At 45.4% G+C, this 13,421-nt stretch overlaps 1 protein-coding gene across 9 annotated transcripts in view; it reads right to left on the bottom strand.

Annotated features, from left to right (window-relative positions):
• The window catches only part of MAP7D2 (MAP7 domain containing 2), a 101,408-nt gene extending 88,221 nt beyond the window's left edge, over window positions 1-13,187 (bottom strand). For 3 of the 9 annotated variants that reach the window (XM_059883879.1, XM_005227589.5, XM_059883878.1), the window contains exon 1: window positions 12,949-13,184. In XM_059883879.1, coding sequence (XP_059739862.1) covers window positions 12,949-13,078 — 130 coding nt within the window. In that variant the 5' untranslated portion in view covers window positions 13,079-13,184. Of the gene's footprint in view, window positions 1-12,744; window positions 12,869-12,948 lie in introns of those variants that run through there. The other 6 variants (XM_024988502.2, XM_010821488.4, XM_059883877.1 and 3 more) reach the window with 5 other exon arrangements.
• Window positions 13,188-13,421: the final 234 nt, after the last annotated feature.

The raw sequence follows: 13,421 nt of genomic DNA, 5'->3' as shown, positions 1-13,421 counted from the left end.
CATGAAAATGTCACCTTCTGTGACAAAAAAGCCTCTGCAGATGTGATTAAGGTAAGGATCTTGAGATGGGGAGACTATGCAGGATTTTCCAGCTGGGCCCCACGTAATCACAAGGGAGGTAGGAAAGCTAGAGTGAGAGAGAGGACACATCACAATGGTAGCAGAAATTGGAGAGAAAAGGAGACTGGAAGATGCTATGCTATTAGCCCTGGCAATGGAGGAAGGGGCACAACCCAAGGGGTGCAGGCAGCCTCCAGCAGCTGGAGAGGGCAAGGAAATGGATTCTCCCCCTAGAGCCTCCAGAAAGACTTTGCTGACACCTTGACTTTAGCACTTCTGATGTCCAGAATTATAAGATAATAAATTCACATTGCTATAAGCCACTAAATTTGTGGTAACTGGTTATAACAGCAATAGGGAACTACTTCCAACTGTTTGGAAAACAGTTTGGCGCTATCAGCAAAAGCCGAACATATGCTTACCTTCTGACCCAGTAATTCAACTCCTAGTAATGCACACAACAGAAATGCACATGTATGGGCACCAAGAGATATGTGCAAGCATGCTCATAGCAGTTTTATTCACAATAGAAAACTGGAAATAACTGTCTATCCGCAAGAGAATGGATAAAACAAATTGTAGTATGTATAGTCAGATAATCTAATACTACCCAGAAATAAAAAGAAATGAACCACTGATATCTGCAACATCATGGGTGACTCTTACAGACATAATTCTGAAAGGAAAAAAACAGGCACATAAAAAAACTAAATACTTGATTAAGAAGTTCTGGAGATGGATGGTGGTGATGGTTGTACAATAATGTGAATGTACTTGCTGCTACTTAATTGTACATTAAAAATGGCTAAAATGATAAATTTTATGTGATGTATATTTTGCTGTAATATTAATGTACATACTATAAGAATCTATTTATATAAACCTCAAAAACAAGTAAAACTAACCTATAGTGAAAAGAGGTGAGAACAATGGCCACCTTTAGGGAGTTCTGTCTAGGAGGAGGCCCAGGGGAGCCATCTGGGTACTTGAAATATTTAGTTTCTTGATCTGGGTGTTGGTTACATGGATGTACATGTAAACATTCATCAGACTGTGTGCTTAAGATCTGTGCACTTTACTTTCCAAATGCCAACCCCAAGTTTATTTCCACGTGATCTTATTTACCTGAATTAGTGTTATCAACACCATAACGGAAATGGAAGAGAAAAGAAAAACCCACCCAAAGTGTGTGTGGTCGGGAAAGGCTTCAGGGATGAGGTGAGATGTGAGCCAAGCGTGAGCATGGGCAGTGAGGCACATGTGGGTGCAGAGAGTGCTGGAGACAACCAGCTGGGGGCAATCACTGACCAGAGAAGGATGCTGGAGCGGTAAGCAGGAGCCCTGTTCCAACACAACCAACCTGGGAAGCCACCAACTAACCTGGGAAACCCCAGCAGAAGTTTAGACTGTGCTTAGGCTAGGCTGATGTCACAGAAGGTCACACAAAAGTGCAACACGATGGATCCACGGCAGGAGGGTGATGTGAACAGAGACCCCTGAGGTTCCTGTGATAATGGCTGTGCCCTAAATGACAGGGTCTTACCTAGGCATTGGCAATAGGGATGGGGTCATGAGAGATGGACACAGAACCCCCTGCCTTGGTTGTAATGGGAGGAGAAGGGAAGCCTGGTAAGTCTGCTGGTTAATAAGCCCACATGGCTGGTGATCCTGCTAATCAGAGTGGGCAAGACCAGACTACCTTTTCCCCAGCCTTCTAGGCTGGCAGTGGAGGACCACAGCATGTCAGAGTTGGAAAGCATTAGTCAGATGACCTAAAGTACCAGTGCACTCACAAGTAACCAAGTTCTTCTCCCAGGCCAGCACATGATGCCACAGTTGTGAGGAGCAAGCTGGATGAGAGAGCTGAGGCTCGCCTACTTTAGTGAGCATGTCCTAGAGAAGGGAGAACTGATTCCTTCCTCATGGCTCCCCTCACGACCCTCACCTTCCACAATGGGCTTCTCCTGTGATCTCAGTCCCTGCCAACATCCTCCTGGAAAAGTTCTCCCCATAGCCCATTCATATTCTGCAAAGCTCAATATTTCATCTCATGATCTGATGATGCCTTAGAAGTCAATCTGGCTTCTCCTCCAACCAAGCTGTGTAACCAAAACTGAAGCAGGGACAAAGAGGGCAACCCAGGGCTCCCAGGAGCCAGAAATAAGTCTTGCCTGGTAGATCTATCATGGCACTGCAGACAAGATGTGAACCACAAGAGCTTAAATGCCAGTTCTGGTCTTGGTGGCCTGTGCACATCTGAGAGGACCTGAATAACAAGTACTAAATACCAGAGCTTGTAGAGAAGAAACCAGTAAGAGATGGGACAAATTAGGAGTTTGGCATTAACATACACATAATACTATATATAAAATAGATAATCAGCAAGGACCTACTGTATAGCACACGGAACTCTATTCACATTCTGCAATAATCTATATGGGAAAAGAATCTGAAAAAGAATGGATATATGTATAGGTGTAACTGAATCACTTTACTGTACACCTGAAACTAAATTAACCATACTCCAAAATAAAATAAAAATAAAATAAAATAAAAATTAAATTAAAGAAAAAAAAGAATAGATGGGTTTGAAGGAATTTGTTTGAGCCCAAAACACACTCCTCATTTCTGATCCAACCTGGCAAGGTCAGTAAACATCTAGTTAACTGCAGAGTCCAATTCAGGAGCTGTTACCACATATGGCTATTAACATTATTTTAAATCAGATACAAACAAAAAGTCAGTTCCTCACTGCTCAATAGCCACAAGTAGCAAGTAGCTACCATTTGGAACACCTGGAGAACAGAAAGTTCTACTGGACAGCACTGTGTATAGTATCTCCTGCTTGAATTGGCCTGATCATAAGAGATACTAACTCTGAAATCTTTATGCACCACTACAGGGCATCTTTATACACCTTTAAAAAGGGGGCAAGAATCCTTTTCATTTTTAGCTAATAAAAGTAAAATTATGTACCACACAGGACATTCAACACTCTTTAGTAGAAAGGTACTGGGTCTTCTTGGGTCTCTCAACCAAAACTGAGAGAAAGTAAAAGACAAGTAAGAAAAATGGAAGCTGGGGGAAAAAAAGAAATATAAGCTGATTAGGGTAGAGTGAAACAGTTCATTTCACTCCCTTGACTGTTTTGCGGTAAAAAGAGTTACTCTCACCCCAGAAGATTAAGGATACACAGAAATTGCGGTTAGTAGCTCAATCGTGTCCGTCCGACTCTCTGTGACTGCATGGACTATAGCCCGCCAGGCTCCTCTGTCCATGGGATTCTCCAGGCAAGAAAATTGGAGTGGGTTGCCATGCCCTCCTCCATATGCAGAAATTAATGGACCATTAATAAGAAGCAATTATTCTTTAGAAATAATTCATGACTGCCTAAAACAAAATCAAGTGAAGTGGAAACTGCCTCTTGAGAACCTATATGCAGGTCAGGAAGCAACAGTTAGAACTGGACATGGAACAACAGACTGGTTCCAAATAGGAAAAGGAGTATGTCACCCTGCTTATTTAACTTATATGCAGAGTACATCATGAGAAATGCTGGGCTGGATGAAGCACAAGCTGGAATCAAGATGGCCGGGAGAAATATCAATAACCTCAGATATGCAGATGACACCACCCTTATGGCAGAAAGTGAAGAGGAACTAAAAAGCCTCTTGATGAAAGTGAAAGAGGAGAGTGAAAAAGTTGGCTTAAAGCTCAACATTCAGAAAACCAAGATCATGGCATCTGGTCCCATCACTTCCCGCCTGGCAAATAGATGGGGAAACAGTGGAAACAGTGGCTGACTTTATTTTTCTGGGCTCCAAAATCACTGCAGATGGTGACTGCAGCCATGAAATTAAAAGATGCTTACTCCTTGGAAGAAAAGTTATGACCAACCTAGATGGCATATTCAAAAGCAGAGACATTACTTTGCCAACAAAGGTCCGTCTAGTCAAGGCTATGGTTTTTCCAGTGGTCATGTATGGATGTGACAGTTGGACTGTGAAGAAAGCTGAGTGCTGAAGAATTGATGCTTTTGAACTGTGGTGTTGGAGAAGACTCTTGAGAGTCCCTTGGACTGCAAGGAGATCCAACCAGTCCATTCTGAAGGAGATCAGTCCTGGGTGTTCTTTGGAAGGAATGATGCTAAAGCTGAAACTCCAGTACTTTGGCCACCTCATGCGAAAAGTTGACTCATTGGAAAAGACTCTGATGCTGGGAGGGATTGGGGGCAGGAGGAGAAGGGGACGACAGAGGATGAGATGGCTGGATGGCATCACCGACTTGATGGACATGAGTTTGAGTGAACTCCAGGAGTTGGTGACGGACAGGGAGGCCTGGCGTGCTACAATTCATGGGGTCACTAAGAGTCGGACATGACTAAGTGACTGAACTGAACTGAACTGAGGAGGGGGGAAAAAAAGAGCAGGAACATGTTTCGCAGTAAGAAAACTGCAATTAGAATCAGAAATATTTTAAAGAGGGCTTTTTGTCTGAGGATATAACTAAATCTACTTCAATAATATTGGTTACCTAACTAAAGAAAATGAACAAAGTTTTGTTCATAACAGATATCTACATGAGCAAAAATTACCCACATGCAAAGAAAGCTTCCACTGAAGGCTGTTATAATATTTCACCACAAACTGTCACCCCTGACTGGTGCTCAAGAGAACCGAACACACAATTAACAAGGTAGAGAAGTGCAAACTCTCATAAGAGGAGACACTGCCCCCTGCACAAGGACATTTGCCTCTCTAGTCAGTGGATTACTGAAAGCACAGGCCTAGGTGCTAAGGGAAGAGAATATAGCACAATCTTGTGTGTGTGTGTGTGTGTGTGTGTAGTGGGAGGTGTTTTTAAAAATAAGCACAGCAGGAGAATCCTGTTTCACGCAGTTTATGATTCAGATGGTTATTTCCAGTTATGGGTACGTATTAAAGTGTTGTTTCGAAACAAAGACACATAGTACTACTTAATAAAGGACTTTTGGTGTCTGGTGAAAAATTCAAGCTATAGGGGCATTTCCTGCTCTGTATTTATTAATTTCAGGTATTCCTTTATGTCCTCTTCTCTCTTTCCTTCTGCTTATACAAAATATAGCAAAAATGCATATGAAAAGTGGGAGAGAAAGAGAAAAAAACAAGGGCAGGGATAAGAAAATGCATTTAATAGATCTACCATAGAAGTTGGTGTTGCACACTGGCTGACCTGCTAAACCAACAGTTAACTCGGTACCAAAGGCAAAGACAGATCAATTGCTCAGGATGGGGACAACTTGGTCTGGGCAGGGACTTGTCCTGCAGGCCCTGAAAGCGAGTGTGGGTTACCTGGCCCTGCCCAGTATGTTCCCCTAGAGCTAGTGCCAGCTTCCTCACATCATCAAACCTGGGATACAGGAGGTGGCTTGGCCCTTGCATTCCCTGAAACTGTTCAATTACGTGGTCTCCACAGTTAGGGGGTGTGTCCTGTCAGTCAACAAGAACTTGGTGATCATAATCAGAGAGTGGCTTCTGTGAACAGGAGCTAGGAAGGCACAATGTTAGCCTTGGGGGAACAGCCAGACCTGGCCTCACAGAGCCCACCCTGAAGAGGGGGCTCCCCACTGGACCTGACACTGAATGCGTAGTGTGCGCGCTAATACCGCTCTCCTCCCACTGTTCCATCAATATTATACCATGCTTTTCCATGATGACAGCCCAACATTTACCAGGAAGCCAAGCCTACTCCCTTTCCACACGTTGTGAATAATCCAAGACAATAATCCGTATCAGGACCTTGGCACCTGCCCACAATGGGGAAAGCAAAAGCAGCCTCTCCCCTTGGGAGCCTGAGGGCCCAGTCAGGTTTTGCCTTATTGCAGGGGAGGACATTTTATCAAAGCATCTTTTCATTTCCACACAAGAGAGCTACGATAGGCAGAATACTGCAGCATACATCCTGTTCTACACGCGACACTCAATGCCATGGTGCCCTATGTGACCAACAAAACTTTCTGCCATGAGGAAAATGTTTTAGATCACCATGTCCAATATGTGAGCCACTAGCCACAGTGACTACTGAGCACCTGAACTGTTGACTAGTCCACGTAGAGATGAGCTGGAAGTGTCAAGTCTTCCACTGGTTTTGGAACACTTGGTGCAAAGGACAAAATGTGAGATATTTCATTAATAATTCTTTATATTGATTACATGTTGAAATGACAATATTTTGGATATACTGAGTTAGTTAAAGCTAGCATTCTATTTGTATTAGCTAGCACCAACCTATACTCAGTAGTTTTCTTTAAATTGTTCTTTAAATTGAATATTTTTTTCATATTTTACTTGATGCTGAAAATATTCATGAAATTAGTTTGATGTATTAGTTGTACTTTTACAACACAAGGAAAGAATCCACAGGACTATTAATCTAAAACTGAGAAGATAAGTTTGTCCACATGTAATCCAAATCATCTTGTGTATCACACCCTTTGGGAAATGCTGCTGCTGCTGCTAAGTCGCTTCAGTCGTGTCTGACTCTGTGCGACCCCAGAGACGGCAGCCCACCAGGCTCCCCCGTCCCTGGGATTCTCCAGGCAAGAACACTGGAGTGGGTTGCCATTTCCTTCTCCAATGCACGAAAGTGAAAAGTGAAAGTGTAGTCATTCAGTCGTGTCCAACTCTTCGTGACCCCATGGACTGCAGCCCACCAGGCTCCTCCATCCATGGGATTTTCCAGGTAAGAGTACTGGAGTGGGGTGCCATTGCCTTCTCTGTGGGAAATGCTAGTCCAGGGCAAAACTACTCAGAGTGTGGCCTGTGGACAGATGCCAGACTCCTTATGGTTCATTATTGTACAGAGTAATGATATAAATTGAGAGCACATATTTAGAAACATTTGTAGCTATTTGACAAAGCAATCTGATACCCATTGATATCCTGGAATCTGGCAAACAAGAAATTCTGTTAAATGAAACTTCTCTCCCTCTAAGCATTTTTGTTGATACAACTTTTTGCTGTAGTTCTAAGAAATGAAGATCATCAACTTTACACAGAAAAGTAACTGTGTACTATAAAAAAGGCACACAAAATCTTCATAAAATGTGTATCAACAGTACTAAGCTACATCTTGAGTAGGGTACAGAAAATGTGGGAGGCATGGCCCATGCACAAAAGGAGTTTGTTATAATCTATCTGGAATAGAACAGAGGCATGGAGATTAAAAATACTTAACTCTAGAGTCAAACACATTTGAGTTTGAGCCCTGGCTTGCCACTTAATGTGTGACCTTGACCAACTTATTTAAACCTTTTTTTTTTTTTTTTGCTGAGCCTCGTGGCTTGCAGGATCTTAGTTCCATGACTAGGGATCAAGCCCAGGCCCTGGCAGTGAATGCACCAAGTCAAGGAATTCCCTTACTTAACATCTCAATTTCAAGGTACTCACGTGTTACAGTAGAGAACCTCTAGAAAGGGAGATTCCTCCTCTTCCAGTAGGTGCTTATCACACATCACCTCAAGAGGTGGAGTATATTTCCCCTCCCCTTGAATCTGGGCTGGCTCTGTGACTTGCTTTGACCACCAAATGCAGCAGAAAGGGCATTCTAGGACCTTCAAATCTGCGCCATAAGAAAACTGGCAACTTGTGGTTCCCCACTCTTGAAACACAGCTGCCAAATCATACCACCTGCCCTGTGAGTGCTTACTGTGCTGAGCACATTATGAGTTCTATCCTATTAAATCCTCCCAACAAAGCCCACCAGACTACTGACCAGCATCCACCAGAAAACTCCATCTCTCATCTACCTGATTCAGCCCTGAAAATCCTTCTGTTGTGTAAGTCAATTAGTACAGCTAATACAGAAGGCAAAATGTCACTGTGGAGAAGAGTATGGAGAGTCCTTAAAAAACTAGGAATGAATTCTTGCTGAGCTACCAGGGAAGCCCAAAACTACCATATGACCCAACAATCCTATTGCTGGGCATACACCCTGAGGAAACCGTAACTGAAAGAGACACATGTACCCCAATGTTCACTGCAGCACTATTTACAATAGCCAGGACATGAAAGCAACCTAGATGTCCATCGACAGATGAACGGATAAAGAAGCTGTGGTACATATACACAATGGAATATTACTCAGCCATAAAAAGAATGCATTTGAATCAGTTCTAATGAGGTGGATGAACCTAGAGCTTGTTATACAGAGTGGCATCATAAAAAGGAAAATAAATATTGTATATTAACGCATATATATGGAATCTAGAAAGATGGTGCTGATGAACCTATATGGGCAGCAATGGAGATGCAAACGCAGTGAACAGACTTGTAGCACAGTGGGGGAAGGAGAGGGTGGGCGAATTGAGAGAGTAGCATGGAAACATATATATTAACATATATAAAATAGATAGCCAATAGGAATTTGCTGTATTGTGTAGGGAGCTCAACCTGGTACTCTGTGACAACCTAGAGGGGTGGGAGGGAGGTTCCAGAGGGAGGAGACATATGTATACCTATGGCTGATTCATGTTGATATATGGGAGAAATGAACACAATGTTGTAAAGGAATTATCCTTCAATTAAAAATAAATAATTTTTCAAAAAGAAGATAAAATGTTCTTTCAAAAAATGAACCACTTTAGAAGATGGGGCATTTGGATGAGAAGAAAACTTTCTTTAATTTTGGAGAGGAAAGAGGGTTAGAGACAGAAATGACAGACTTTGACCAGTTGTGTCACCAGGCTCAGGATATCAAAAAATAAACAGTTAATAGTCAGACAGGCTTTCAGGAGTTTGCCCTGAAGGTTCTGCCAAGTCCAAGTCCATCAGTGCCATCACTCAACAAAGCCAGAACAGAAGCCCCAGACCAAATGCAACTTTGTCTCTCTGTCTCCTGACCTAGAGGAGTGGGAATGTCTTTCTCGAGGCCAAAGGGACTCATGATGTTAGAACACGTGCACAAGCTCAACTCGTTCCTCTTAGGTTCAAACAATTTTAGTATTAGAGTGGTCAAGAATGGTTGTAGGGAATTCCCTGTGGGTCCAGTGGTTAGGGCTCTGTGATTTCATTACTGAGGGGTTCAATCCCTGGCTGGGGAACTAAGATCCCACAAGCTACGCGGCTGGACAATTAAAAAAAAAAAGTTTCATATGCAACTTTGAGAGAGGATGAAGAACTCTGAATTTCTTGGGGCCGGACTCTCAACCTTTCCAACTTGGTCCCACCCTACTGTGGTCCCCAGGGGAGTCTCTCCTGAACTTCCAGTTTGCACCCTTCCATTCGCCTAATCTGGGTGGGAGGTGAGCAGGGACAGTTCAGTTCAGTCGCTCAGTTGTGTCCAACTCTTTGCAACCCCATGGACTGCAGCACACCAGGCTTCCCTGTCCATCACCAACTCCCGGAGCTTACTCAAACTCGTCCACTGAGTCAGTGATGCCAACCAACCATCTCATCCTCTGTCATCCCCTTCTCCTCCTGCCTTCAATCTTTCCCAGCCTCGGAGTCTTTTCTAGTGAGTCGGTTCTTCACATCAGGTGGCCAAAGTATTGGAGTTTCAGCTTCAACATCAGTCCTTCCAATGAATATTCAGGACTAATTTCCTTTAGTATGGACTGGTTGGATCTCCTTGATGTCCAAGGGACTCTCACCTCAAAGCAATTCCCTCCTGACCAGGGAACCACGGGCAAATGAATTCAACTTAGGAAACAGTATTTACCTGCAGAAAGCACTGTAAAGTTCAACATGTTCTGTAATTCCACTATTTCAATCTCCTCCACCGACACACTTCTTTAATCCAACTTGTGAGTATTTACTCAACCCAGTGGAGCGTCGAACATCAGCTACAGACCTACTGTGTGCAAAAACTTTGAGGATGAGTAGGATGACCATCCAGCCACTCTCTGCACCAGGTGGCACTGTGAGAGGCACCTGTAACCTGGACCCAGGCCTTACTCTCAAGCTGATCATCTAATTGAATGGACACTGAATGACCAGCTCGAGCATTTACTGTGTCAAGCATTGCTTTACAGCTACTAATTCCTTCATCTTCAAAGCAGTGCTTCTATTCCTTCCCCCCACCATGGTGTTCTTACACCCATTTTAAAGGTGAGAAAACTGAAGCTCAACAATGTCTCTGCAGGTAAGAAAGCAGGAAGAGGAGATATGGCATTCACACCCAGGCAGTCAGGCCTCTGTTTACAGTGGGCACCCAACGAACATCTGCCAATAGGAGCTGGAAGGTTAATGTCATCACATGGGCGGAACAAGAAGAGTGCTTTCCTCCAGGTGCTACAGGCACAAAAAGATGAAGTTCCTTAATTCAGACTGAGAGGGGCCTAGAGGAAGTGAATGCCAATGGGAAAAGTGAAGAAGGGCGCATTTCAGACTGAGGGGAGCAGAGGACCTGTGTGACACCAAGGCAGTCTGACAGACTCCGGTGACAGTCTGCTGCCTCTCCCTGCCTTCTAAAGGTACTAAGCAGACTCAAGCAACAGGTGCTTGCACCTCATTCCTTATACCATGCACATAACAAAAGCACTAAAGAGAACAGTACTCTGGTCATTTCCATCCTGGGGTGTAGGTAAAGGGAAAGAAAGAAAGCATCACTGAGGGATAATAGGGAAAAATGCACAGGATTTCAATATCAGAAGAACCTGTTGCTAGAGGAAACAACCAGAAAGGTTTTCCCATGAGACCTTCTACACCAGCTCCCAGGAAAACCACTTGCCGGCCCATATCCCCCCACTATGAAATTGTCTGAGAGCCTAAACGTCTCCGGAATTTGTCTTTTCTGGCCCTCAAAGCACTCAGCACAAACTTAGGAACAATGGTTGATCCTCAAGAAATGCAGGTTGAATCTCATCAGGAACAGGTCCCAAATGATAAAGTCTTGGATGGCCAAGAATAATCACTATCAGGATGGATAATCATAAAACCTCAATCATCAAGACTTCTCTGAGGATGACATTATTTTTCAAAGCACCTAGCCTCACAAAACCTGCTTTAAAAGAGCAAACCCTTGTACTACCTGACACCTAAATTGAATACTTCAATTTTTCCACACCAACCCTAATGTACATGGAAGTTTATTAAATATTTTATCTTTTAAAAAATCTTTTGTTTGGGGTCGCACCAGGTGGCTTGCAGGATCTTAGTTCCCTGACCAGGGATCAAACTCCTCCCCTCTGCAATGGAAGGACTCCCCTCTGGACTGCCTGGGAAGTCCCTGAAATATTTTAAACCTTCACAGAACATGCCTTTCAGTATTTCCGATGTCAAATGAAGGAATACAGCTTTAAGCTATTTTTTACAATAAAAGTTTTCAACTAGAACTTAATAAGACTAGTACCCTTATTTGCGGTTGTTGTTTAGTCGCGAGGTCGTGTCAGAATCTTTGCGACCCCATGGACTGTAGCCCGCCAGGCTCCTCTGTCCATGGGCTTTCTCTTATTAAGTGCCTTCAAATAAAATAAAATACCACAGATGAATTTCAGGCCCAACCATACAGCTCCACCTTGACTCTACAACATCAAAACTACCTACTTATTTAAACTCTCGACCGAATTAAAAGATGAATTTTAACAACCTTCCTTTCCCAATGTTTTGTTCTATTAGGTTCCCCTCCCCCAACCTGGTTCTAACGGCTGGGTAGGTTTTGGGTTCTTCCCTAGCAGATGCGACCGAGTTTCTCAAGCAAAAAAGACGAAAACAGAAGTATGTGTTTATAGTATTTATATCACAGTCCTGTGATAATTGTTAAATTCTGCCTTTCAAAATATGCATGATGAAAAACGCAAACCGGGAAAAAATTTAAGCCATCCCCTCCTTTTCTAAACGATACAAATGAAGGCCCAATTAAAAAAAAAAATACCACTTCTCCCATGAAAATCTTGTTTTAAGTGATTCAAGAACATTTTCCTTGATTTCCTTCCCTTCCTTGGTATACCTTACATAAAATACGCAGATCCTCACGATGTGATAAATCTCCAAATCCTCTACTTAAGATCTGTGCGTTTTTGTGGGAAGCATGCTATACTGCGGTAAAAACATGTCTTAAAAATAGCTCCCATTAACTTAAAAAAAAAAAAAAAAAAAGGTGTTGTCAGGAAAAACACGAAATCGGTTTCCACGTTGCTTACACCCCCGCACTACCTGCAACCACTTTACAGAACGTTAAAAGACCTGAGACTAGCTTATCGAAATTCCGTCAAATGTCCTCAAAATCTCTGCCCGCTTCGCTCGTTTGTGGGCAGCCAAAATCGGGGACCGTGCCTCCTCAGCTCCCAGCAGCTGCAGCCCCGAGGGCCAGGGGCTCATCCGCCGCGCGGCCCCGCCAGACCCCGGGGCAGTGTACCCGCGGCCTCCGCGGGCACGAGCGGGCGACAGGGGAACCCGGCTAGGGGCTCGCACCTGGCCGCTCCGCCAGTGGGCGACGCGCGGGTTCGGCCCCCCGGGGACGCCGCGAAGCACAGAGCTGGGCTGCCGCTCGCGCTCGACGCCCGAGACGCAGAGTGGGCGGGCGCGCAGGCTCCGGCGACCCCCGGCGCCGGCTCGGCCAACCCGGGTGCCCCCCATGCCGGCTGCTCCAGGAGACTGGGCCAGACACTCGGGGCCCCTAGGGCATCAAGCATGGCCTCTGCCTCCACCCCTCACACCAAGCACACCTGCCACCCGCCCTGACCACCCCCCATTGGCACCCACTCACTCAGGTCACCCGAGAGGGAGTGTCCCCCTGTCACCGGCGCCGTGAGGGGCGCGGCCCTGGGACCCCGCGCCTAGACGACTCCCGGCACAGGTGAGGATGTTAGCCCCGCTCCGTGCCCCGCCTCCCACACCCGGCGCGGCCCGCCCCGCCCCCCTCAGGGGCCTGAGGCGCCCACGCGCTCGCCTCAGCCCGAGAGCCCCCTACCTGAAGGCCGGTGGTTGGGCGGTGAGGTCCTCACCGCGCCCGGTTCGGCCATCTTCCCAGGAAGCGGAGGGGCCCGCGTAGCCCCCTCCGTCCCGGCTGTCGCCGCCGCGTAGCCGACACCGTGCTCCATCGGGATGCCAGGGCTGCACAGGCGCACTGCCCCTGCCGCCGCGCTGTGGAACCCGCGCGCGTCCCCCCCACGACGTGCACGTGTGATGTGCGCACCGGTTCTCAAGCTGCGCATGCGTATCGCGTCCACACGCGAGGTGCACACGGGTCCTCACGCAGCAGGCGCGTACCTCATGCACTTAGCAATATGCACACCCACTCTCACGCATCACGCCTACACGGCATGCACATGCAATGTGCACACTAGTTCTCACAGAGCTCCCACACACCGCGTGCACGTTCGAGGAGTACACTGGTCTTCACAGCGCGAAAGAACACACTGCATGGACACCGTTCCCCATACA

This window comes from Bos taurus, chromosome X (genome assembly GCF_002263795.3).
Source record: "Bos taurus isolate L1 Dominette 01449 registration number 42190680 breed Hereford chromosome X, ARS-UCD2.0, whole genome shotgun sequence".
Lineage (NCBI taxonomy): Eukaryota > Metazoa > Chordata > Mammalia > Artiodactyla > Bovidae > Bos > Bos taurus.
The sequence above is the reverse complement of the archived record's forward strand: the minus strand, read 5'-3'. Positions and strand labels throughout refer to the sequence as shown.